Source organism: Centropristis striata, chromosome 10 (assembly GCF_030273125.1).
Source record: "Centropristis striata isolate RG_2023a ecotype Rhode Island chromosome 10, C.striata_1.0, whole genome shotgun sequence".
In the NCBI taxonomy this organism is placed as follows: domain Eukaryota; kingdom Metazoa; phylum Chordata; class Actinopteri; order Perciformes; family Serranidae; genus Centropristis; species Centropristis striata.
Window position 1 is genome coordinate 16,471,339 of NC_081526.1, and position 26,187 is coordinate 16,497,525.

A 26,187-nucleotide genomic window follows, 5' to 3' on the forward strand; every position below is an offset into this window, starting at 1 on the left:
CCACATTACTGAAAGAAATGCATTGATAATGCAGTTTACAATGTAAATGGATGAGTTAGTTTACATTTAAATATTTTGGTACGTATACAAATATTTTCTAGTTCAGTGATTTTTTTTTTTACAGTAGAGACTGTCAGGGTGCTTCATAAAGTTGAGGAAAGAAAGCAAATATACATAAATAAAAAAGGTTGAAAAATATTTTTTTTAAACAAAATTGAATTATATTATAATATATTAAAATACAATTAAGGTTGAATAAACTTTATTATTCTAAAGTAATTTAGAATAATATATAACATCAAAACGTTATTTTTCATACCTGTGCTTCTAACTTCCCACTAGTCAAAACATCATTAAACACGTCATAAGCTGCAAGTGTTAACCTGAACACAAAGCCGCTGTGCGTTAATATCTGCAACAACAAAAATTCGGATCTAATGTTTGAATAAACCAATCATTTTTTTATTTTTAAGATTCAAACCGCATGTTACACTGTGGTTTTCATTCTCAAGTAAATTCAGTCAAGAAACTCCCGAGATGATTGTCCTGATATTTTCCATATAAGCTGTATTTATTAGCAGGTATATAAACAAAATATCACTTGCAAGTTTAACAACAATATATTTTATTTGTATAGCGCTGTAAAAGGTACTCAAATACACTTTACATAATAAAAGCAAAATAAATAAACGATGTAAACAAAATTGGTACAAGAAGAAACAGCTAAACTAAGGATAGTAAAAACATTAACACAACAATGGGTTAAAATGGAAATGGTAAAGATTCCTCTTAATGCCAATCTATTAAGGGAAAAAAAACATCATGTAATGAACACGTACTAAATCAGACCATCCTCTCAAATGTCCGTTTGAGGGGAGGAGTGATGTCTTCCAGCCTCACAGATCCTCAGCATCCCTCCTGTGACATTCAGATATTTTCCTTTGCCTCCCGGATCTTTTTTTTTCTTCCAATGGAGAGCGGCAGCAGTAACGTCAGGAGAGATGGGCTGTACTCCCTCTAAGTCGGCCGTCGTTTACACCCAGGACAAGGTGTGCCGGGACCTGGACACCTGCTCCACTTTTGTCCCCAGCCTGAAGAGCTCCGTGTCGACACCAGAGAGACCTCGGCTGTTTGTGGACACCAGCAATGACAGGCAGAAATTCCTCAGTGGTGAGTTTATGGTCACTTCAATAAAACAATACGTGTGATGAAGGTGTCCACTAGGCCTTTCTTGTTTCCAGTTAAAAAGTTCGTTTTCTTGGCCTTTTTGTTTGCCCTCAGTGCCCTGCCGAGACGTCCACGGGCGGTCAGTGAGCCAGCCCTCCTCCCCTGAATGCTGGAGCTCTGCGGACAGCGCCACCCCCGGCAGCTCGCACTCTGCGGACCGGCTCACCATGAAGCCCCGCTGCTCGACTCCGGAGCTGCACGGTGACCCGAAGGACTAAAGGACTGCTGGACCGAGGCACACTGGGACATTATTTAACCAGCACCACAATTGGGAGTCGATTTATTTTTACAACACAATGCCTACAGTTTTTATGCAGTTATGATGATGTTTTAATCGAAAGAAATAAACGCGTTTCTGGAAAAAAAAAAAAAAAAAAGTGTTTAAATGGTGATCGTTGTGTTTTTTAGTTTAAAAACAACAACCTGTACAACCATTTACTAAAGCAGTGGCCTGCGTGCGATGGTTGAATTTGACATGTTGCACATTTTATTTGACATATAAATATTTGCAAAGAAGGTACGGGTGGAAGTAGGCTACATTTATTTAAATAGTCTACTGTAGCCCAGCCTACTTGGTGAGCCACTTACTCACGTTTCCTTTGCTTTTCCGCGAGTTTTAGAATTTCAGTAAAATTGTTTTTTATTGTTTATTTATTTTTATTAACTGTTTAAATAACACATTATTCCAGTTAGTATATAAAGTACGGCCATCAATGCTGATATTACTATGATGTAAATTTAGCCTATTTATTTATGAGAATTAGACAGAAAAGCAGTTAAACAATCCTGAATAACATTTGTATTACAGTCGTGAAATATTTTATCCGAAAATGTGGTTTACACAATCAAAGGATTGTCTAAAACCATTAAACTAACTATGGGAGTGTATGAAAATTAAATTGTTAAAAAGTTTTTTTGTTTTTTTTAAGTAGCCTACCTTTCCTTCCTTTATGTACGAGTACTTATTTTCTCATCTTTGCAGCAGACACAGTTCAGAGTAGCATGATATCAAAGCTGTCTGTCTAAATCTCGCTCCACTCGCGATAACACTCTACTCTCGCGAGAACACAGCGGCTCAACAACACGGGCGAGAGGGAGATGGAGAGAAATGAGGTCTGAAAAGGACCAAATGACCGTGGACAAGGAGAAAAGCGTCGTGGAGATACAGTTCAGAGACATCCCCAGAGATCAGGAAAACATCCCCGGTAACCTGAAGCAGAAAGAGGAGAAGAAAGAGGTTTTTACGAAGGTGGGTAGCCGAGCGTGCGGTGTGTCGCATTGTATACGCTGTGTGGAAAACAGACATGGAGGAGGCATGAAGGGAGCTGGGATCATTTCAGCACCGCGGACAGCGACAGCAGGAGGGAGGATAGATCCACAACCTGTCAGCCAGACCCATAATCTCACACTGTTAGAATTCACATTCCCCTCAAGCTTTATTTAATGTAAAAAATGACTACAAAAGATAATCACAATATAGTGTGTAATCCTGTCCACATTCTTGCATCATCCATAGTGCAAAACACGCCTTCTCTCTACAGTTACGCCCTGTAATCCAGGTTTTAGGCTCCCAAATATACATTTTCTCATTATATTAAGAGTTGCCAAGGTGTCATGTGAATCTGAGTAATGCTGCTATTAAAATTAATTGTCAGTATTTATTACACTGGCTAATACTGGAGTAATTATTTAGTGTATAAAGTCAAAAGTGATTCCTTTAATATACTTATTTGTTTAAACTAGCTTTATTTTGTTTATTTTTCTGTTTACACCCATTACATTTTATAAAATCCCTTTACAATTTTTTATTCAGTCAGATAGTGTCATATCTGTATACTGTCAGCTTGTTCTAACACTTTTTTAATCCAAAAATAGTCCAACTGAACACTTCAATCAAAGTGAATATTTCTATGTGTCTTGTGCACACATTGTCCCACACATCCAGCCTGACATACAGTGTGTGGTATCATTGGAAACTTTCAGGCTGCCATTTGAATGAAAAACATTTCTGAGAGTTTGAACAGAGGTTTTTTTTCCTACTCATCATGAGTTTATAATGACTGGCCCATTGACATGGCAGCAGTTTAAACCTGCCTGGTAATCAATGTCTTAAAAGAAGAATCTCCCAGTTTGTTACTGCATGTAGGTTTTCTCATTGGAATTTAATATCTGAAACTCAAATTACTCTGATTACATCATCAGGGTTATTTTAGATTCCCCCCAGAGCTTCAAGAAGATATAACACAACTACAACAGGTGGTTTAAATCTCTGATACACTCCTTTTATGAGCACGATGTATTAAAAAAACACACACAAGAGATATCATTAAATCTGACTTAACAGTCTTTGATAGTACCATTTGTATATGAAGTAAACCCGCTTTTTAATCCCAAGGCGGAACAGAGCTCTTTCCATTAAGTAGTTGTCTTATATGTGTTTCTGTTAAATCTTGAATCAACAACATTTTAAGAATAGATAAACCCTAACTTCCCCTTTTGTAGAAATATTTAATTACCTAAACCGGTGATTCTCAAAGTTAGAGTCCCTGAAAAGTACATTTATTCTACTTTTCTTTTTTTGGATTAAGACTCTTTAGTTCAACAGATATTTAATTTAAAAATATATAATATTTCATAGAATATGTTGTAATCTAACAAAACTATGACTCTCCTATGTAAAAAAATAAAAATAAAAAAATAAAAAAAAATGGTATATTTCTTTCTTGTAAACAGTCCTTGGTTGAAAATAGATCGAGAACTTCTGATTTACACTATCGACAAGTTTCTTCCTGCTGAACTGAATAAATAATACATAAATGATTGATTACAGGTGGTGATCCGAAGGCTTCCACCAAACCTGTCAAGAGACCAGCTGGAGGAACAGCTCAGCCCACTTCCGTCCTACGACTATTTTGAGTTCTTTCCAGCTGATCAGAGGTAATCATGATCCCCATTTAAACCAATCAACAAATAACTTTTGTTGCTTTTTCTCTTAAAAGAAAATGTTTCTGACTCCTCCCTCTTTCTCTTTCTACAGTCTGTATCCCCACCTGTTCTCCAGAGCTTATATCAACTTTAAAAACCCTGACGACATCCTTCTGTTCAGAGACCGATTTGATGGCTACGTCTTTATTGACAACAAGGGTATCTCTCTTTGTTTAATCCCTGTTTGACTTTGGCGTCCACAAAAGCGGACACACAGCACAACATATTCTGACATATTAAATGCAAACAAAGATATGTTTGTTTTACAGCTGCAAGCTGAATTTTATAGACCGAGAGGTGGCTTTAGAGCTTTTGTTGCCATTGTTACTATTTGAAAGCTGGTCTGTTAAATGATGATCAGCTTTTAATTCAATATTTGCTCAGGCCAAGAGTATCCTGCAGTGGTGGAGTTTGCCCCCTTCCAGAAAATCTCAAAGAAGAAGCTGAAAAAGAAAGATGCCAAAGCTGGGAGCATTGAAGAAGGTACAGATATTCTTCCTGCATGAATTTGAGAATCTGAATATTCAAACACATCTTCCTAATACATTATCTGATTCCTAAACCCCTTCAGATCCAGAATATAAGCGGTTCTTGGAGAATTACTCCTGTGATGAGGAGAAGTCTATGGCCAACCCTGAGACTCTGCTGGGAGAGATAGAGGCCAAGACCAGAGAGCTCATAGGTACAGTACCATAGTAACAAAGTTATTAAGATTCACACGTATATGAAATCAGAAAAAAAACATACTGAACGTCTGTGTACTGTTTTTTGTCTCCATTTTTTCCTCCTTTGATTGATTTTAGCCAAACGAACAACGCCACTGTTGGAGTACATCAAGAATAAGAAAATTGAGAAACAGGTAAAAAGGAAAAGTGCTTAATCAAAAAAAAAAATCCCCCAAAACTGTTTTTTCTAACAACTTTCTTTACAGAGAATAAGAGAGGAGAAAAGAGAAGAGAGAAGAAGAAGAGAGCTTGAGAAAAAACGGCAAAGGGAGGAGGAGAAGAGGAAGCGACGAGAGGAGGAAAGACGCAAACGGAAAGAGGCAGAGAAGCAGAAGAAATTGTCTGATAAAGACATAAAAATCAAGGTGTGGCTCCATCACTAAAGATCGTTTTTATCCTAAAATGTTACCCTAGTTGTTTGGATGTTGCAGTAGCATGTAGTGATACTGTTTTGCTGTATTATTTGCACATCCAGCTCCTGAAGAAGAGTGATAGGGACGATGACATGGATTCAGACCGAATGAAGGACAAAAGTGACATTGGGGAGACAGACAGAGGCAAATGGGATAAAGCTGGAGGACAAATGAAGTCCAAGGACCCCAAAGAAAAGTAAGGATTTGTTACCTCTTTACATTCAGGCATATTTAGGGTGTAGAAACATTCTCACTCACTGCTAACTTCAATTTGAGCCTTTTTGTTGATGAGTATATCTTTGTCTTTTTTTAAGATCCCTATTTAACCCAAAATGTATTTTCCATTAAATAATGGGTTCCTTACTTTCTGAAAGAAGGCTGTAAAGGACCTGCAACAAAGCATAAATATTAACATCCATCAGTGGAAAGAGCCACAATGCTTTGCTGAGGAGATCAATAGACTTTCACTTATAAACCAATTTCCATATTACAATGAAACATCAGTCCTGCAGTTTTCAATGTTAAGTAAGTGACTTTATTCCAGCAGGTCAGGGGTCCCGCAGTCAGTGGGAGATTATTAAGTAAAGAGCTACTTTAAACAACTGAGAAGGTGACATTTACAGAGTATAGATACCAGCCAGAGGAGAGAGACAGAGATGCACAGCAACAACAATAATAGCACACTATAATGATATGTGTGACTCATGATAATAGAAGTGTTAGTGGTGAATAAAATTGAATCAAAATAATAGCAGTAATAGTGGTGGTAATCATAAAATAAATAAGACTAATAATAATAATAGCAGCGAAAAAAATATAATGAAAATAACAGCAGAAGTACCAATAAAAGAATAAGACGAAGTACTGTTTAACAGCCTGCCGATAGCCAATATTCATTTTATTTATTGAATTGGATAATTGCTGATCTGTATTGCATGAAAATTGTATTTCCTAACCACTAATAAAATGATTAATGCATAACTATTCAATTAAATAAAGGGAGCTGCTTCAAAACAGGGGTGGAATCTGCTCTCACTAAATAATTGTCAATTTTATGACACTAAATATGACACTAAAAACAACAAAATCTTTTGTGTTATTCATTTATTTATTTTGTAAACACGTGGTGAAAGCATGACATGGTGTGAAAAAAAGTATCACCTTTAACCTTCAGGAAAAATAGCTTTAAATGTGAATTAACTATGTCATGGTAGAAAAAATACACTAAACTGGTACAAAGAATTCTCTTAATATAAGCTATGTCTGAGTAATAATTATGTATCTGGTGTTTATGCAATCTCCTCCGTGACCACTAGAGGTCAGCCTGAAAGTGACAAGGAGCAGAGAGAGCAGCACGTCCGCAGACAGAGAGATAAGGACCACCGTGGGAAAGACGAAGAGAGGAAACGACAGCGACACCACTATGAGTTTGATAAGTTCATGCGGCGCAAAGATGAGACCAAATGGGGGAAGGGCTACTGCCAGGACCGAGCCAAGAAAGAGGGGCACCATCACGGCTATTCCTACTGTCCTGACGGTGGAGACAAGCTGGGGAAGGAGGACAGGGAGGACCTGGGTAACAGGAAGGAACGCCTCCGAAACAAGGTGAGCGAGAAGGTGAGCATGACATGGAGGGGAAGGTGAATTCCTTTATCACTCATTGTGTAGACTTGTAAGTGTGTTCCGTATTGTTTGTTGATTTGTGTGGTTTGTCTGTTTTCTGCATATTAAGATGGTAATGACCACGGCCAAGGAAATAGCAACAGTCCCTGCTGCTGTTGAAAAGTAAACAAAACAAACTTAAGAGCAAAGTACAGGCCGATTACTTTGCAAAATACTCTTAGACTAAAAATCTAGGAGCCATACATTTAGGACTGGCAAGCCCATTTTTTTAAAGACTTACTCCTAAATCACCAAATAAAGAGTTACTGTTAATCTTAAATACATCAGCATGACAGTGTTACAATTTCATTCAGTAGATCTGTTTATGCATAGCAACACGAGATTACAACACATGCAGAGATCTAATCAGAAGACACATAAATAAGTGCCATGGGGTTACGTTTGAGGTTGTGGGTGCAGTCAGGCAGTGTAGGAGTACAGTGCAAATAGTGCGTTAAAGATTTTTTTTTTCCTCCCCCCATTTTATATTAATTCCCAGTCATCCATGTCAATTATGCATGGAAGTGTTCACAGAAGAACTGGCTCTTTAGTCTCTTCTCAACCCCTTAGAAATAGATTTATTAGGGGGAGATAGCAGGTCAACATTAGATGCCACATAGACGTGGTGTGAACCATCTGAAAGCTTGGGATGCAAAGATTTGATTTAGATGCAGCTCAGCAGTGTGATTCAAGTTGTTCTAGTCATTAATCTCTAATAAAAAATTACATAATTCATCAAATAATTAGACACCTAAGTTTCCCATTAAGGATAATCCATAAAGGATTTAGCTTCATGATTATTCTACCATGAGTCCACTTACTGAAGTGTGTTTGAACAGCGAAACAGGCGTTTTCTTTACCTGCTCTCTCAGTGCATGCTGGGATACACTTCAGCCCTGTGCAACTTAGGCACAAATCTGTTACTATAAACAGTGCTTAACAAATTTATGAGACCAGCAATTTGTGCCACAGCTGTCCTCAAATAACAGCATTAGTAAATACCAAAATCATTTTTTATGTTTCTGTAATGGTTAATAAGCAGTATATAGAAGCTCTTTAACAGAAATAAAAATTTTAATGCTAAAATATAATTATTATTATTATTGTTATCCATGATTTTTCAAATTTACTGTTTTACAAAATAACTGTAAAAATAGTAAAGCACATTATTATTTTTTAAGTAAAGATGTAAAACTATAGTTATTTAATTGCATTCCTAAACATAAAGATGAATTTTAGTCGTTGAATTTTATGCTTGATTCATTTCTGACTTCTCAGAGAAGCCCAGTGAGTCGTGTAGAACCTGATAATGTAATACATTCCCAATAATGTAATAACCCCGATAATGTAATTAAAATCTGCACTTGAGTCCATTGAAAATGTAATAAAACCTGATAATGTAATAACTTCCCGATAATGTAATAAAGTGCATTTCCCAATAATGTAACACACTTTTTTTTTTACCAATAATGTAATAAAGTATAACATTAATGGGAGGTTATTACATTATCAGGTTAGCCTTCATTTCACATGTCCTGATAATGTAATAATTCCCCAATATTGTAATAATTTAACAGCAGACCACCCATTACTTGGGTTTAAGTGGTGATACTGTGTAGGTAACACTAGATCAAGAGCTCTAGCGCCACCAACAGGTCAAAGTTGAATGTTTATTAACTTTTGACCCGTTCATCCGTTTTTCCCAAAGGATGTATCACTGGAACCCTTGGGCCAATCCAAGCTCAATGCATCCTCAATGGGTTTTTTTGGCCATATTGGATATTCCGCCATCTTTGATTTAATCAAAAACCTTCCATTAATGTTATACTTTATTACATTATTGGTAAAAAAGTGTATTACATTATTGGGAAATGCACTTTATTACATTATAAGGGAGTTATTACATTATCAGGTTTTATTACATTTTCAATGGACACAAGTGCAGATTTTTATTACATTATCGGGGTTATTACATTATCGGGAATTTATTACATTATCAGGTTCTACAAGTCGGCTCAAATGTGGGTATAAAACGGTGAATTCAGTTTGTTATTTGCCAAATAAATAACAATAACATTTTAGGTTTTAACAAGCTTTTGAAAGACTTTTAAAATATTTATATTTTCTCGTTGTTATGACAGGTGGTCTAATAGATTTGTTAAGCACTGTGTATTCAATATATGTGCTGCTTGTCTCTCCCATGTCCCTGCTCTCTTGTCTCCCTGCAGGACCGTCCAGCCATGCAGCTCTACCAGCCCGGCGCACGCAACAGAAAGCGCATGAGCTCAGGGAGCAAAGGCTACGACTGCATCCCCGTGGGCCACTCGCCCGAACCGGGGCCAGAGCACTGCTATGAGGCCGTCACCATGGCTGTGGGGCTGGAGAAGGGGTTCGAGAAGAGCAAAGATGAACAGTGAGCAATGAGGATGTTTATAGAAAATACAGATAAATTATTAAGTTGATGGTGACAGGTTTGACAGGTTATCACTGAGCTAAAAAGTAATATATTCCATTGAGGGAGAAAGGCACTTCAAACAGTCTTTTAGTCATTTCCTCCATATCAGTTGTAACAGAATTCAGAGCTTTGAATGTTGGCTTTGTTTTTGGTGGAGCATGAACATTTTTAGTACACACTAAATATTTTAACCGTCACTGTTAAGTATTCAAAGACTCCTTGGGATGAAATATACTGTGAAACGGGGCAAACAATAACACTTACACTTACAATAGCACAACTGTCAGTGTCAAACAGTCCAGTGTCAGTCTTTGTTGTCATCATATTTTTGAAGTTGTGTTCCTGTAACAGGCAGCTCACCTGGTATCCATTGACACACATGACCTCATCCTCTGCAACAGATCTAAGCCTTTGTAGACCGTGCTGAACCTGGATGTTTTTATGAATAAACCTATAGATTTTATTAAAAATTAAATAAAATGTAAGTAGAAAACAAACAATGGATGTAGAGAAATTCACAGATTAAATCCTGTGTGTATTTTTGTGTGAGCGAATGAGAAGAAGTAAGAGTTATTATTGATGAAGAGGACAATGTTTTACTGCTTTTTCCTTGTTTTTATGCACCTTATTACATTTGGTCCATCTTATTCTGAGGTGATGATCACCCACGAGCCAGGAAGAACACACTCTCTACGTTTCTATAAAGCATTTCCTAGAAATAAAAGGTAGCATTGCAAAGTGTGACACCAATAAAAAGACAAATTAATTTTCTATGCTGTGTGCATGATTTTCTATTCATTCTATCAAGTAAAAGTAGATTAAAAAAGGCCACAACTATTGCTAAAATATTAAGTCTGTTTTAACAAGCCTTCTGTTACTTTTGCACATGACCTAACATTTGTCTATCATACCTCTTGTATCATTTGTTTTCTTTAAGTTGTGAGACAATAAAAGCTCTTGTACCGTTATACAAGACTAAATCAATGTTTCGGTTATTTTGGTTGCTGACAGTTTGGGTGAGGCAACATTATGTCTTCAGCATGGTGCACAATTACATATAGCAGATATGAGTCAATTGTGGAAAAGTGTGAATACACAGCAGCATCTTGCCACTAGTGGGTGTGCCTAGGTGTTTCATGAGTGATACTGGAGACGGTTGATCCAAAGATAAGATAAAATTCAACTTTCTTTTCTCTCTAAACGTCAGACAAAGACGTGCAACAGATGTTTTTGTTACTTGTTGTAGATAATGTTTTTTCACAATGCTCTGTATTGCTTTGATCAGAATTATCTTACAGACAGACTTTGGCCCTGTCACCCAGATAAAGCAGAACTTCATCATCAACAGGAAGCCAGGAAGCGAACAGCAGCATAAGAACACATGGCATGAATCTCGTGAACAACAAGTTGAAATCTCACTTCACTTCGACTTTGTGTGCATGTGTGAGTTTAATATCTTGACGTTTAACTGTTATCTATTCCTTGAGATGCTATTTAATCTCAGTATTTGCATTGACGTCACAGATTTTTGTAACATCTGTCACGGTTTCCTTCCCATTTTAGTGATGGCAATATGAGTGATACAATGAGTAAAATTGAAAGAGCTGTTTTCATCAGGAACCCCCAAAGCTTTCAGTAGTTTCAGGTGTGTCATCATTCAGGCTTCCTATAAACCCTTTGTAGTGTTTATACGTCCCACGAGTACAGATATTGATTCAAAGATTGCAGAGATAATTTACACAGAACAAGGTGTAATATATATTGTATATATAAGATGTAACATAATTATAACGAGTAAATGTGTTTTCTCCATCCTGTGAGCATGACGGTCCTTTCTACGAATGCAATTTCCAACACTAACGGATGACTGCTGCTGCCGTTGGTAGGATGAAAATTGTCACATGATCCATTTCCTCTCTGGCAATATACCACGTTGAAAATCTCATTTCCTCAGCAGTCACAATATCTGAACCTTCATCTACAACTGACACTCCCATGCGTACCTGCCTTTTGTCATATCTGCCTCTGCATTTATAGGTGAGTGTTTAACGGATTTTTACTTATATTTGTCAGGAGAACTAACATTATTAATGTCTTTGTATTTTAATGTTAAAAATTGGCTTGAAATAGGCCAAAAACTGCTCCATGTATTGGTTGCTTAATAATTGTTTTTTACTATGTGTACTTTTATCTAGGGGAAGTGAAAGATAATGGATTTTTTTTTTTTGTTGGTTTCTTTTTTGTTGTGTTTTTTACAATTTAAACTTTTTTTAACACAAACAAAAACAGCACAGTGGCTACAGGAACTAAATATCTAACTCCAAGTTTTATTTACAGTGATAACACATAACTGTTTGGGCAAAATAAAGGGACATTTTTAAACACTTATTTTATATATTTAAGATACATTTATAGTAATTTGTAACCCAATATTATCGATTTGCTTATGTCATAACGGAAGTACAAAAATATTTTCTGATGTGTTAACAAAAAGTACTTTCATGAGTGTCATCCTGATCCTTGATGTAGTATTAGGTACTTTCCATTGCAAAACTGCTTGAGCAAATCAAAATGGTCCAGCATTGCGAGACTGCAGGTTACACCATCCTTTGGTTTGTGGCAGCCCTCACCACCACAGCTGCACCACGCTCCAGAGAGAGTGTTAGTTTTCCTTTTTAGTGTTAAGGGGTGAACTTCCTCACAAATATAAAATTCAGTTTTGCCTCAACTGTTATTTCAAGTCTTTTGTCATACAATCATTGGCAGTTGTGATTTTACTTCCCAAGCCCTTTCACATGTCAATTGTGCACGAGCTACTCACTGTGGCAGTTGGCGCTTCACCACAAATCAAGCATGTGCTTCCTGTGTGAACTCCACCCAACACATGTGCCACTGGCACGCAAACAACAACACAGACAAACAGAGTCCTGATACTCTGCTGCCTGTTTCACACCTTTTAGATCAATCGGTTGTGTGCAATAGCTAGAAAGATTGCAATCATCTGCATGCACTACTTTAGAGAAGATTCTTTATTGAACAACAACAAAACAATTTCATGATATGAATTGAGATCATATCTCGGCTCACAAGCCGTTGTTAATACTTCTGTTCAACACAGGTGAGGAGCAGTCATTTCCATCCAGTCATGATGGGCAATTCCACCATCTTCAAGCTCGACAACACCACCAGGTCCCTGTTTATAAATGGAGACCTCAGCATTGCCATCTCTGTCATCTACATGATCGTTACTTTGATTAACTGGGTAGGAAATGGCCTTTCCCTGTGGCTTCTCATCTTCCGTACTTCTCCCAAGACCCCCTCCATCATCTTCATGATTAATCTCACCCTCACCGACTTGGCCCTCGGTGCCGCCCTGCCCTTCCAGATCGCATATCTGCTTCAAGGATACAACTGGAAACTGGGAGCCAACATGTGCAGGTATTCTTCATATGTGCAGGGTGATATTCAAGTATTTATACAGAATGTTTTCAACAGGAAATCATGGTCATTTGTGAGAACACTTTTGACTTATTCGCCTTTTGTTTTTATCAATATTTTTTTACAGCAACTCTTCCACAGTCCACCAGTTGGAATAGTTTGAGGTTTGGTAGTGATGGCCATGTTAAAGAACACAGTAAATGGTGCTCTCTCTCAACAAATTGTAATAAGCCATGCTCCAAACATCTTTCTTTCAACCAAGCGCTCCATCTAGTTGGGTCAAAAAAATGCAACTAATGGTACATGAAGCTTAATTTGGACATCACTACAATTCAGGAAATACAGCTATTTGCTTTAAGAGTTAGATGAGAAGATCAATGAGTAAATGCTAGATCCCCACCACTGAATGGTGTTTTTTCTAGGATGGCAAAGACATGATGTACCCTACTCTGCCTTTGATTGGCTTACCCTGGTATTCTTACCCCCACCTAAGTCAATCTCGCTCAATTGTGCCCAAACCTTACCACTGTTTGGTGGTTGGAAAGTGACAAAATCTGGCTATCAATACCACTAAAGCTCACTTATTCATACTTTTTGTTGAATCTGTGTGAAAGCATTGACAAAGTTATGTTTACAGGTTATTGGTGAACAAAAGGTTAAAGGCCAGACTATTTCTTGGAATTTTTTCAGTCTCGATTGGTTGCCTGGTGGCCTCATAGTGGCCAAAATAGTGTATGGCCATTATGCACTTACCAGAAACTCCTGGATCAGCTGGTGATGGTCCACCACAGTCATCAGGGCGTATTGGCAATTTAGCAATTTAGACTGATAAATTAGCCCATCAATGGCTTCTATACTCCCACAGTATAGTGGTAAAAAAAAAAAACACATGCGTTTCCTGTTTCTATCACAATTGCTGCAGCTTCTTGCCACCATTTTCACAAGTCTGAAATAGGAAATAGATCTCACCCCTTTCACTTGGTAGGCCAACTTAGAAATAGTTCAGGAAATAATCTCCCATGAAACCCAAACTTGAAATTTTTTCACTTAGGTTCTTGTAAGGATTGAACAAACAAAATATAATGTGTTAATTACTGCTGGCTTTAGCTTTATGTTAAACAGATTGGAGAATGATAGTTTAATAAATGATATACTTCTCTTCTATGTGTCTACCCTACAGAGTCCTGACCCTCGTCTTCTACACCAATATGTACTGCTCCATCCTGACGATGATGGCCATAGGAATCGACCGCTACCTGGGCATCGTCAGACCCATGCTGTTCAGGGAGACCAGGGAGAGGAAGTCCATCGCTGTCGTCAGCTGTGTCCTGTTGTGGGGTGTGGTACTGAGTGTCCTGTACCCACTGATGACCACAGACCTGACCTTCGATGTCCCTGAACTCCAGATTACCACATGCTTCGATATACTGAAGAGTGACATGCTACCGACCAAGGCTGCCTGGGCCACCTTTGTCGTAGGCATGGTGTTCGTCCTCTTTCTCTTCCCTTTCTGTGTCACGACATTCTGCTACGTCAGTGTCATCCGCAAACTGGCCAGAGATTCCAAGACAGCCCAGAAAAAGAGAGCGATACGTCTAGCCATCCTTGTTCTCCTGGTCTTCACTATTTTCTTTGCTCCCAACAATATTCTCCTGTTGACTCACGCTGTGCTGAGACTCTTCTATAAGCAGTCTATCTATACGGCCTACAAACTGAGTCTCTGTTTCAGCTGTATCAATAGCTGCCTTGATCCCTTCATTTACTACTTTGCTTCCAAGGATTTCAGACACAAGGTGAGACAGATTATGAATATGCACAGCCTGAGTAGTGGGGACTCAATGAAGTTAGAGAATAAAGAGACACTGTACTCTGCACATTGTACTTTCGAAGGTCCAGTGAGAGAAAACAGCAGGGTGTCTCTGGTGCCAAAGCACACCACAACATAGAGAGACTGAATGAGAGGAAGAGGAAAAAAACAGAAGTGACAAAGGTGTGAGAGAAAGACAGCAATGTGCCAACACTGTATGTCTTTTAGTATCTACCACAAGCAACATTATAGTTTTTTTTGACAAGCTATGTAGCATGCACAAGTCCAAACAAAATGTGAATAGAATGTTTGTGTTATATGAGCCTTCTCTGAACAAGCTGAATTTTTTACATTATGTTGTCATATATCTCTGTAAATAGTCTATATATACTGTGTTTGACTATAAACTGATATAGTTGTTTTTTGTTGTTGTTGTTGTTGTAATTAGTTTCAGATACCTGTACTATTTTTTTCCTTATTTACAAAATAAATGTATTATTATTATTATTATTATTATTATTATTATTATTATTATTATTATTATTATCCTGGACATGTTGAACCGATTCTGTGTCCCTAGTTAGGATAAGTGGTTACAGATAATGAATCAATAATGAATGTTTTTGTGATTGGATATTGGATATAAATAGCTCACAGATGCCCTTACAGTTTTAGGACCTTTTTATACAAGACAAGTTTTGTGTACTGTTTTACACATATGTATATAGAATTTGGCTAGAATATCAATTTCAATATTACTTTTTCTTTCTTAATGAAAGAATCCAAATATTATACAAGTAATTTAACATTTGAAAGCTGAGGGCCCTATAGCTCGATCACTACTGAGCAAACTAAGTGTACAGAAACATTGATTCATTAATGGAAGTGAAACTGTGAAACAAAGCCATGTCAGTAACAAGATGTAATTGTTCATGGTATATGAATGTTTTTTTCTTACCTTGTGGACAAAATACATTTATCATCAAATCAATGTCTTAATGTCTATTTAGGAGAGACATTTTTTTTTTTTTAAAGTGTCTGTGGTGTGACTTTAAATTGGAAAATTAGTATAACGATTATCCCTAGAGTTCAAAGTGCCTGACCTGGAGCCTTCAATCGTTTGCCTTTACTCATTAGTCTATAATTTTCTGCAAGTGTTATATACATAACAGACATCCTACCACATCCTGTTTAGTGAGTCGTCGTTGCGTGAGGAGGCAGACATCAGTGTATTTCTATTCTAATTCACCGCGACTGATGTTCTGTGTACCTTTAAAACGAGACATTATGTCACCAACGTCTGCATTTACTTTGAACCAAACACAAGGACAGAGACTGAGACTGACAGCTCAACTCACCAAAAATCTTAGTTAGCTACTGAACTTTCTTTATCTATAGTTATCTCTGTGAATATTAACTTTAAAAAAACACCTGTATAGTCTATATAAGCATAATTTTTTGTGCTAAATCTTGCTGTTGAAATGCCACATTTGATTGAATAATTTAAATGAGGCAAGTGTTAGCTACTTGAGTCAGGACAGCTGTTAAGCAAAGTTGAATGCTTCTTTGTACATTTATATATATGCGTATATGCTAAATGTACAAAGAAACATTATAGCGTTAATGTGAGTTTTTTCCCCTATTTATGGCAAAAAAGGGGATTAACTGTTAACAGTTTCCAGCCTGATATGAGTTGGCTTTAATAAATTGATGTTACTTACCATTATGGCTAATTAATATTACTTCCCGTAATTTTTTAAATAACAAATCTGAAACATCTAATTAATGTATTAAATGTCCAGTTTAGCTTACTTGACGAATTCTAAGGCTTGCCATCAAAACCCAGCTAATGCTAAAGGTAGCTATTAGCTAGTTAGCAAACAACAGAAAAATATCCAAAAGCAGCTGTGTGGTGAAACAAATATTTTACCAACAAGGTAAAGAACCCATAACTAACTTTTTAAAATCTGAGGTACTGAAAAAATGAACTTTTAAGAGGACAAAAGTGGATACAGACATACAACATTTGCAGTTAGCAGGTAATGTGGGGTCATCCCTATGTTCCCCGGGTCCTTTTCCAGAAAAAGGATCCTATGTTCCCCGCAATCTATCAATCTTAAAGGTAGACTCTCAGCATGGCCAGCAGGCCTACCGTCGCATGGCCCACCTTAGCTCAAGCAGCCCAAAACTTAAATTTGTGCAGCAGCTACTTTCTGGTTACTTTGCAGTTCATTTTTTTGCTTTTAAATCTAGGATTACTCATGTTTGTATATTCCCACCCCTAATCATATTGTCTTGCATCGAGGCTTAGTTTTTTCCTTTTAGGGTTAGGGTTAGGGTTAGGTTATTTGCATACTTGCGTCAAACAGCCCGTAGGCCTACATAGGCCTATTTGCCATGGAATTTGGCAGTAATGGTGGAAAAAGTAACAGACCAGGGAACATAGGACCCTTTTTGGGAAAAAGCAGGGGGAAAGGGTCCTATGTTCCCCAGTCTCATACAAAGAGGGGAACATAGGACCCGGGGAACATAGACACGCTCTCATTAATGTTACAATGAAAAAATGCATGAATTAATTTAAAAAGTTGAAAATACCTGTATGACATGCTTAAATCTAGTAGTTTTAGCTAAAAACTGTTATTTAGTTATTGAAAAGCTCAAATGTTCTGGTTGTCAGATGTTAAAAACTTAGTTATGTGTCTTTTACCCTGTTGGTAGTGCATTTCACCACACAGCAGATTTTGGACATTTCTTAGAAGTGGATTGTTTTCCCTCTGGTGAAAGAGATGTTAATCACACAAGGATAAACAGCACCATCTACTGGACAATTCAAATAAATGGGTTTATATTTGATTTCAAAGATGATGTGAAATTACGTCATGCCACATTTGAGCTTTATTTTTTTAATTATATAGTATCTATATTACTAGTATAGAATTGTATTGCCTGCTCTAAGACAATGCAGTGCTGGTCATATGTGAATCAGCATATTTACACATTTGTTGGGCACTGAATAGAAACCATTACATTTAGAAATGCATGTGTAGATTAAATAAAGTAGAGAATAGGATTATTTAGAACAGATTCTTTATTTTTTATTTGAGTATGGGTGTCAATAGGTGTTGCTTTATGTATTTGTTTTTGTTGTATTTCAATTGTGACATTGGTATCTATCTTGTGGTCTGACATTGCATTGTATTGTAATGTAGCATACATTCAATTCAGTATCAACTATAATATTATTATAGCCCTATAATGTACAGTATATACAGCCACCACAACAAAAAATAATAACCAAGTGATTAATATTTTGTTCACTGCATTTATTTGTATTATACTTAATGCATTAGCAGGATGAAGAGGGTTACCTTTAAAAGTTACCTAGAGTGCCAGAAATAGACTGTATGTCCTTGATTTATTAATTCCTGTATGTGTTGCCACAGAATAATTTTAAATAAGCCTGTAGGCCATTATTAGCTGATTGACATCACTTGTACCTGCTGAAACCACCCATCATGACAAACCTTTGGTCAAAATCACCCATATTGCAGTTCATAGAGCATTCTAAAAATAATGCATATCTGATTATACCACTGATCTAGGTTAATGCTTTATAAAGGATCGTTTAAACAGCCTTTCAATTTAAGAAACAGATCAGCTCAGTTGTTAAGACAAGCTTCTTTTTAACTATAAAATTTCCTCTGGGGAAATTCTGAAATGGCCACGGGGGCTACTTCCGGTGTGTGTACACTATGATGAGATTCTTCAGATATTTCAAACAATTAATACTATGATACTATACTATATACAAGGAGCACACCTACAACAAGCATTCCTTTTCAAGTATTTATTTATACAGCAAGCTTTGCCCTTTAACCTCAAAATGTTAATATCGAGCACTGGTCCCTACAGCTATTGCTGGGTGCGATTGCCCCGTGGCCCTAATAAAGGTTCCTCGGTGAGGTTAAGGCTTATTTCCTTCCACATGATTTTGAATGAGTAATAGGATGACACTTGTTCATCGTTTTAAAGGAAACATCTCTTATATCTTAGGAAAAAGTAGAAATAGACCATTTTTGATGCATTCTGCCATTTAAGGGGTGCGGCTGAGTGGCTCCGCCCACATGTGAAACGTCATCACGTATGCGTCATTACGTAGGTGGTTGTAGCAAGCAGCCGTCTGTCAGTTTCCTGAGTGGAGCAGGTAAGCGATATACTGCATTATCTACTGTAAGTCAGTGTAACGCTCAGAATAGCAAATATTTTTTTTTCAATGACATTTTACATTCAACCGTGTTACTTCTTTTGGCGTGAACTCTCAAAATCCACCCGTTACAGTAAGCTAACGTGCTAGCTGCCAGCTAACATTAAGTTAAAGTTAGGATAGCAGAGTTATGACCTAGCTCATTTATGTCGTACGTTAACCTATATTTATTATATCACTTTAACATTACATGATTAACTTCGACTGCTTTCAGAGAAGCGAAACATTAGTTGTGCAAACCACAGTAAACACACTAGTAGTGGACAAAGTCGTTACACTTCTGCTTGAGGTTAAGTCACTCTGGATTTAGAGTGAGTGGAGATTTAAAGACTTTACACCAGCTTATCTTTTTTCATGCTTTCAGTGCATAATTCTGTCATGGAAGCATTAAAAATATTGACTCTGGACTGCAGGTTACGATTATTAGCCTTGTGCATAAGCGTTAAAAATATAAAACAGTAATGCCCATTAGAATATTCCAGCACACAGTGGTGGAAAAAGTATTTAGATCCTTTACTTGAGTAAAAGTATGTTAAATCTTTACCTGAAAAGAAACTAAAGCTGGCAGCTAAATGTAGTGGAGTAAAAACTACAATATTTGCCCCTCAATGTCGTGGAGTTGAATTAGAAAGTTACATAAAATGGAAATAATCAAGTACCTCAAAATTGTACTTAAGTACAGTACTTGAGTAAATGTACTTAGATACATTCCACCACTGCCGGCACACAAAATAGTAAAGCAGCAAATCATTTGGTTTGAGTAGCAGGGACCAGTGAATGTGTGGTGTATCTTATTGATGAATTAATTTACTCAAATGAATAACTGAAAGTCAAAACTGATCGTGTAGGCTAATCATATAAGTTCCATGTGGATCTGTCCTCGTGACGGTGGATATCTGTACAGCTGCAGTCATCTGACTCCTTATTGCTGAGTCTTTCACATTAAACTAGGCCACATCTGTAATGTTTAACTCTGGTCTTCACCTTAGGGGCATTTCCACCATGGTGCTGAACCCGGTCATTTCCAAGCTTGCTGGTAAACTGGTCGTGCTGGCAAGTGCTTCTCCGAGGAGACTGGAGATCCTCAGCAATGCAGTATGTTGCCCTCTGTTTAAAGTCATAGAAATGCTGTATTGTATTAAGAGAAACAATGTTGCTGTTGCTGTTTTTTCACAGAGAGCATTGTTTTTTTTCTCCCCTCTCTGTAAACCATACCACTCAGTTATTTTTATGTCAAATTTTTTTTTTTCTGTCTTCCCTTTCAGGGCTTACGGTTTGAGGTGGTACCATCCTGGTTCAAAGAAACTCTCGACAAGGGACTTTTTAAAGCACCTCATGAGTATGCTGTTGAGACAGCGAAACAGAAAGCCCTGGAGGTGGCCAGGAGAATGCCCTTTGTGAGTTCAGTTTCTTTTTGTATGACAGCATATATCTATCCGGTTGAATTGCATCTTAATAACATATTGTGTATTAATTTGCTTTAGAAACACCTGAAGACTCCAGACATAGTGATTGGAGCAGACACAATTGTGGTAAGAGAAAGTTGTTGTGTTTCATCTGCTTTCACTCTGCAATATAAGCTGTATGTTGTTTGTTTTTAAGTCGCTCTTTCCACAGACTGTAGATGGCATGATTTTGGAGAAGCCCGTGGACAAAAATGATGCTTACAGGATGCTGTCAAGGTGAGTCTCATTTACATTGTTTCTCAGGCAACATTTGAAACTTGCAGGATCTTGTTTATAGGTTCTCTCTTTATTTTTGTCTTCCAGCTTGAGTGGTAAAGAGCACAGCGTCTTCACTGGTGTAGCTATTGTACTCTGCCATGAGAAAGAAAGTAAGTCACAACTGAATAATGGTTAGACTTTCAGTTTGTTTTATGTGGAAATTTAATGAAGTAAAAACCTGGTAGAACACATTCAGTTCCTTTTTTATCTACTTGTACAGCAAGAATATCATATCTGTAAAGAAAAAATATGCAGTAATATACTTTCATACTAGTTTTTTTAAAATATATATGACTGTCAAAATAAAGTGTTTCCAGTAGTGGACACGTTTCATTTCTTAACCTCCCTACCCCCCAGATGATGAAGTGGATTACCAGTTGGTTGACTTCTACGAAGAAACAAAGGTGAAGTTTGCAGATCTCTCAGAAAATATGCTGTGGGAGTACATCAATAGCGGTGAACCCATGTGAGTGTGAACTTTCACATACTAAGTGATGGCCATTGATTGGTGTAGTAACGTAACAGAGCACTTGTTCAATAAAGGTCATGCAACTGGATATGAGCTTCATGAACCTGTTGCTTTTTGGACTTTGAGGCCTCAGTTTTGTTCCAGCTGTGTTTGCCATGACCTTTTTGAAACCTGTCAGCAAAAAATGATGTCTTCACTCTGGTCAGCGAGTGTACTGCTTGATGTGTTCTGCATTTGAAGCAGAAGTAGAAGTTTCATGATATAAACAACCACTTGTATATGTGTGTATGTGTGCAAGTTTTTCTTCTACTTATCTGCCAGTATATGTTGCTGTAGAAGTGACATGTTTGTGTCTGTGTGTGTCAGGGACAAGGCTGGAGGCTACGGTATTCAGGCTCTCGGTGGGATGCTGGTTGAGTATGTCCATGGAGACTTCCTTAATGTTGTGGGTTTCCCCCTCAACCACTTCTGCAAACAGCTGGACTGTATTTACAACCGCTGTATTTCCATCTCGGACCAAGAAAGTGCGTCTGGCCTGTTGACACACAACGGCACTCCAACTACCTCGACACTCACTCAGCCCCCGCATGACTTGCCAGCTCAGTCCGGCCCCAGACCGAACAGCCCATCTCCCAATAATACACACCATACCCAGAACAGTAGTACGACCAGTCCTGCCCATAAGGTTAGTTTTTCTCACCCTATGAGCACAATCCGTTACCCTTCTGTCATAATTTAGAAGTAACAGTCTCCCCTTTTATAGGTGAAAAGAAGAAGCAATGAAAGTGAAGTGGATGAGAGTTCCTGGACATTGGTCAACAGCCTGTCTAAACATGCTGGTGATAGAAAGGTCAGAGACTCTGAAAACTCAGCATTACCACTGATGACCAGCAGAGGGCATGTGATGAAGCTCAATGTGACAGAGCATGAGGACAGTGAGCTGCAAGAAGACTTGCAGCGAATCGTTGACCTGATGGATGGATTCAGAGCCTCAAAGGTAATCAGAGATAAACTGTGTATTCTTGTATTTTTTTAAAGGGAAATCTTGCCTCCTTTTTATGTGGATGTCCAATCAGGACTCATGGTAAATGTAGTTAATTTAATCCTTAAATTAATCAGTGCATACTATATGGACTATAAGGAAGATTTGTCCTGCTTGTGAAGCCATACCTACATGTACCAGTTCACTATGTTACACTTTTTAGCATTTTAAGTCTAATAAATGAACAAAATAAAGTCACCAAAATGTCAAGAAAGGAGATATTTGGAATTCAAGTTTCTCTCTTTTACCTGATGAAAGACCAGCTTAATTGTGTTGTTAAATAAACAAATTGCACTTTTTCAACAACATTAACCAACTCTTGTTTGTTTGAAATAAATTCCTTAATTTGCAGAGTGAGAAGTGAAAGTGTTCGGTCTCTACAGGCCACAGCTACAAAAACTGAGCACTTCATAGTTCCTCCTGACCTCCAGCTATGTCACTGTTTTTCCTTTTAATGTGCTGTTTTTTCCATAGTGAAATATAAAGTTTAATGATTGTCAGTGTTGCAAATCACTTTTAGAGGATGTGCTGTAATCCAAAATTTTGAACTTTTCCTTTAAGACTCTTAAAATGAACTATTCTGATTTTTAGTGTACTTGAGGTTCCACTGGTATAAAAATACAGGTTTTGTTTTTAATGAACAGAAATGTAAAAACCCTGTTAAGATGTTGCAATGTTTTTTTTTAAATCTGCAAGCATGTGTCATTCTGCCTTTCTCAAAATGTCCCAGGCACTATTTACGGCATCCAAGATGTGTGTGTTTGACCTGCTACAAAGCAGGCCCCGCCTGGATGCAGCACAGGTGGCCCAGGAGATCAAAGCCTCTGTGAAGGGCACTGAATGCCTGCTAGAAGCCTGTGTGTCTCTGGGACTTTTGAAGAGCAAAGAGAGAAGTTAGTCAAAATCTGTGTATACCATTGCACATGGATCACTCAAAGAGATAGAATATTTAACTTAAGGTTAATCTCTCATGTTTTATGGTGTCTCCACTCCCAGCATGCCAGAAGCCAGTGTTCGAGAACACAGATCTTGCAACGCGTTATTTGCTGTCTGATGCTCCTTTTTCACTGCGGGGCTACATCCAGCACTGTAACGAAGCAGTGTGGCCTCTTTTCTCCCACCTTGAGAGTGCTGTGCGGGAGGGAGTCAACCAGCGGGAGAAGGCTTTTGGCAAGACATCCAAGGATATGTTTCAGGTGATTATTATGGTTATGGATAAAATGTTAGGGGAAAAACATTTGAAAATATTTTACAGATTTTTTCTTCTTCTATGCCATCTGTTAAAAGGATACTTTCTACAGCAGCCAAGAAGTCCAACTGAGATTCATGAATGCCATGGACAGCATTGCTAAAGTAACAGGAAAAGCTGTAGCAACCGCCTTTGACCTCTCTAGTTTTAAAACTGCCTGCGACCTCGGAGGTGAGGAGAGAACGTAACATTTTTAAAATTGTGTCTTATGAGTAATAAACCATTCTTTTACATATCGCCTTTTTGTTGTTTTTTTCCCAGGATGCACAGGTGCCATGGCCTACGAGTTTACTAAAGCCCATCCTGAGTTGTCTGTGACAGTTTTTGACTTGCCAACAGTTGTTGACATGAGTGAACAGTTCCATCCTCTGCACACAGACAACAGGGTGTCATTTGTAGCAGGTCAGTTTGTGCATCTGCATCAAAATACAATCTTGAATGTTTTTTTTTTATTACAAAAAGCTGGCTAATACATTGTAATTAGCTTATTCTGTGGATCTGGGTGACTATAACTCTTATTCCTCTGTGTGAACAGGAGACTTCTTTAAAGATGAGTTGCCCAAAGTGGACTTGTACATCCTGGCGAGAATTCTCCACGACTGGTCGGATGACAAAGTGCATATTCTGCTGAGTAAAATCGCAGATGCGTGCACAGCAGGTAAAATTCTTCTTTTTTATGACATCTTTTCACTAAACAATGACTGCTAACATAACTCAAATATATTTTTAATATGTGCATGCTGAGTATAATGTTCTCAGCCATGTGCACGCAAAAAAGTCTGTAGTTTCTCATTTCCACATTGAGATCGTAGAAACTGATTTAGTGCTGATTTTCTTATAAAAAATCAGTCACTGCTTTTCAGTAACCTGCAGACTCTTTTTGTAACATATAAAACAACACTTTGGCAAGAAGCTGGCTAGTTGAAAGCCAAGCCAAAATACCAACTTTATGGTACCAAGTTTCCCTTCTTGATGTTCATTCTTTGCCTAAAGCAAAACAGTGCAAAGCAGGGAAGAGATTTACAAAACGACAAAGATTGTTATCTAAAGTTTTGAATCTACATACACATCATGCACTTGCATCGTGCCGCCAGGCTGTGGAATCCTGCTGAGTGAGATCTTCTTGGATGAAGACAGAAGGGGCCCGAGTCGTGGGCTGCTCCAGGCCCTCAGCATGAGCGAAGGGAAACAGAGGAGCGCAACAGAATACAGTCTGCTTTTGAAGAGCCACGGTTTCATAACCGCACATGTCAGACATACGGACAACCTGCTGGACGCTATGCTCTGCATCAAAGTGTGACAACACCTTTAACAATACTATAATGAAGATTTTGTGATATACTGTAGGTACTTTTTGCCAAAATCAAGGACAAAACTCTTGTTATGATTGTAAGTCTCTGTGAACCAATGCAAATTCTGTTAATATCTGAGGTATTAGACACAAAACAGAGTATGTATGGTATGTTTTAGTGGGTATTTAATAATTTTCCTATACACTAAGTTCTTGAAAAATCTCCTCTGTTGGGCCTTAGGATGTGCAGTGCTCATAGCTGAGACCATGTTGGACGGACAGAGACCTCACTCTGCTCTTCAGTCTCTGAACATGCTTGCCCAGACTGAGGGGACAGAGAGGACAGAGAGCCAGTACGCTGAATTGCTGAGCAAGCATGGATTTGGGGACATGCATGTGGTTCACACTAAGAACTTCCTTGATGCTTTTATTGCCATTAAAATGTAGCTTCTGAATCAAGAACACATTCACTCATGTATTTCATTCATTTGAGTATTACGGACAGTCTTTGTTTACTTTTTGGCCTTGTTATCTGTGCTAGAACAAATAATGGAGTCCCTTACATAAGTGAAAGTAAAGCCACTATAGAGTTACCACATTTTTCTTTAGGAAAAGTGTTATAGGAAAATGTAATAAAGCTAATAAAGTAAAACTTCTCATAATACGTCATGACCCTTTTGATGCTTTTACATTATGTACCTTAAATAAGAAAATTACTTTTTTTTTATATAACGGGAAACTTGATATTTTTTAAACATGTTTTTCTGTCTCTGACAAACAATTTTTTTTTTTTTTTCTGTTTGTCAGAGTGGGCTCTAATGTAGTCCTACAAGGCAATTGCTTTCCATTAATGTAGCGTCACATCCACTGTCTGGTTCAGATTGTTATTAAAAGTGTCTGGCACCGTTATTAAAGGACTATACAGAGAAATATTTTATTCTTTGCCCTGGTACAACTTTATTTTAAATATTAATACATGGTTAAGTAATAGTTATTTAACCTTGAGTTAATTTTCATCTTAAATAATATTTACCATTTTTATTTACATTATTATTTGATTTAGCAGTTTTATGCTCCACACATAACAAGTGCAGGAACATTGACGACACCCTGATTACAGTCTGTTCTGTGGTTGTTGGCTGCAGCACTCACTTAAAACTTGACCAATGTTAAAAATTCTGTCCCCATTAGTAACTTAGACATGTAAACAAAAAAAATACAGTTCAAAGTACAGAACATTTCGTTGGTAAGCTTCAATTTAATTTCAGGCAAAGGTGGAGCTAATTTGAATGGTTTCATATATTCTGTTAGGAAATTAAGTTATAACTCTATATGGTAAATTATTATGGTGTACTATTTTTTCATTATTCTTTTTACATTGACACCTATGATACAGTTAAGCATAAGAGTAAAATATCTTTCTGTGATTGGTGCAT

General features: G+C 37.5%; 3 protein-coding genes across 6 annotated transcripts; all 3 read left to right on the forward strand.

Annotated features, from left to right (window-relative positions):
- Positions 1 to 2,287: 2,287 nt before the first annotated feature.
- upf3a (UPF3A regulator of nonsense mediated mRNA decay) lies at positions 2,288 to 10,102 on the forward strand. Of its 3 annotated transcripts, none has more exons than XM_059343533.1 (10): positions 2,288 to 2,476; positions 4,058 to 4,164; positions 4,265 to 4,371; positions 4,597 to 4,695; positions 4,784 to 4,894; positions 5,016 to 5,071; positions 5,144 to 5,302; positions 5,413 to 5,546; positions 6,667 to 6,967; positions 9,241 to 10,102. In XM_059343533.1, the coding sequence occupies exons 1-10, from the start codon at positions 2,336 to 2,338 to the stop codon at positions 9,427 to 9,429; spliced, it is 1,404 nt and encodes a 467-aa protein (XP_059199516.1). In that variant the 5' UTR covers positions 2,288 to 2,335; the 3' UTR covers positions 9,430 to 10,102. The 3 variants fall into 3 exon arrangements, with proteins under 3 accessions (XP_059199516.1, XP_059199517.1, XP_059199518.1); XM_059343534.1 differs by having other exon boundaries at positions 6,667 to 6,955; XM_059343535.1 differs by having other exon boundaries at positions 2,289 to 2,476; positions 6,667 to 6,955; positions 9,251 to 9,402.
- Positions 10,103 to 10,130: 28 nt separating this feature from the next.
- p2ry8 (P2Y receptor family member 8) lies at positions 10,131 to 15,658 on the forward strand. The gene is made up of 5 exons (XM_059343537.1): positions 10,131 to 10,910; positions 11,289 to 11,349; positions 11,422 to 11,504; positions 12,586 to 12,905; positions 14,086 to 15,658. Exons 4-5 carry the CDS (start codon positions 12,613 to 12,615, stop codon positions 14,849 to 14,851), a joined length of 1,059 nt encoding a protein of 352 aa, XP_059199520.1. The 5' UTR covers positions 10,131 to 10,910; positions 11,289 to 11,349; positions 11,422 to 11,504; positions 12,586 to 12,612; the 3' UTR covers positions 14,852 to 15,658.
- Positions 15,659 to 18,866: 3,208 nt separating this feature from the next.
- asmtl (acetylserotonin O-methyltransferase-like) lies at positions 18,867 to 25,721 on the forward strand. Of its 2 annotated transcripts, XM_059343530.1 has the most exons (16): positions 18,867 to 18,916; positions 19,966 to 20,071; positions 20,242 to 20,373; positions 20,461 to 20,508; positions 20,594 to 20,658; positions 20,746 to 20,810; positions 21,058 to 21,166; positions 21,536 to 21,854; positions 21,933 to 22,166; positions 22,942 to 23,104; positions 23,208 to 23,407; positions 23,499 to 23,631; positions 23,722 to 23,862; positions 23,996 to 24,118; positions 24,555 to 24,754; positions 24,993 to 25,161. In XM_059343530.1, exons 2-16 carry the CDS (start codon positions 19,979 to 19,981, stop codon positions 25,008 to 25,010), a joined length of 2,043 nt encoding a protein of 680 aa, XP_059199513.1. In that variant the 5' UTR covers positions 18,867 to 18,916; positions 19,966 to 19,978; the 3' UTR covers positions 25,011 to 25,161. The 2 variants fall into 2 exon arrangements, with proteins under 2 accessions (XP_059199513.1, XP_059199514.1); XM_059343531.1 differs by lacking the exon at positions 24,555 to 24,754 and having other exon boundaries at positions 24,993 to 25,721.
- Positions 25,722 to 26,187: the final 466 nt, after the last annotated feature.

What these genes read in the sequence shown, in the direction of transcription:
- upf3a (XM_059343533.1), top strand. Translation starts at nt 2,336, where the DNA reads ATGAGGTCTGAAAAGGACCAAATGACCGTGGACAAGGAGAAAAGCGTC. An exon ending in AGAAAGAGGTTTTTACGAAG is followed by an intron (nt 2,477 to 4,057) that starts GTGGGTAGCCGA and finishes GATTGATTACAG; the next exon opens with GTGGTGATCCGAAGGCTTCC. An exon ending in AGCTGGGAGCATTGAAGAAG is followed by an intron (nt 4,696 to 4,783) that starts GTACAGATATTC and finishes AAACCCCTTCAG; the next exon opens with ATCCAGAATATAAGCGGTTC.
- p2ry8 (XM_059343537.1), top strand. Translation starts at nt 12,613, where the DNA reads ATGATGGGCAATTCCACCATCTTCAAGCTCGACAACACCACCAGGTCC. An exon ending in CTGGGAGCCAACATGTGCAG is followed by an intron (nt 12,906 to 14,085) that starts GTATTCTTCATA and finishes TCTACCCTACAG; the next exon opens with AGTCCTGACCCTCGTCTTCT.
- asmtl (XM_059343530.1), top strand. Translation starts at nt 19,979, where the DNA reads ATGGTGCTGAACCCGGTCATTTCCAAGCTTGCTGGTAAACTGGTCGTG. An exon ending in ACTCTGCCATGAGAAAGAAA is followed by an intron (nt 20,811 to 21,057) that starts GTAAGTCACAAC and finishes CCTACCCCCCAG; the next exon opens with ATGATGAAGTGGATTACCAG. An exon ending in CGACCAGTCCTGCCCATAAG is followed by an intron (nt 21,855 to 21,932) that starts GTTAGTTTTTCT and finishes CCCCTTTTATAG; the next exon opens with GTGAAAAGAAGAAGCAATGA.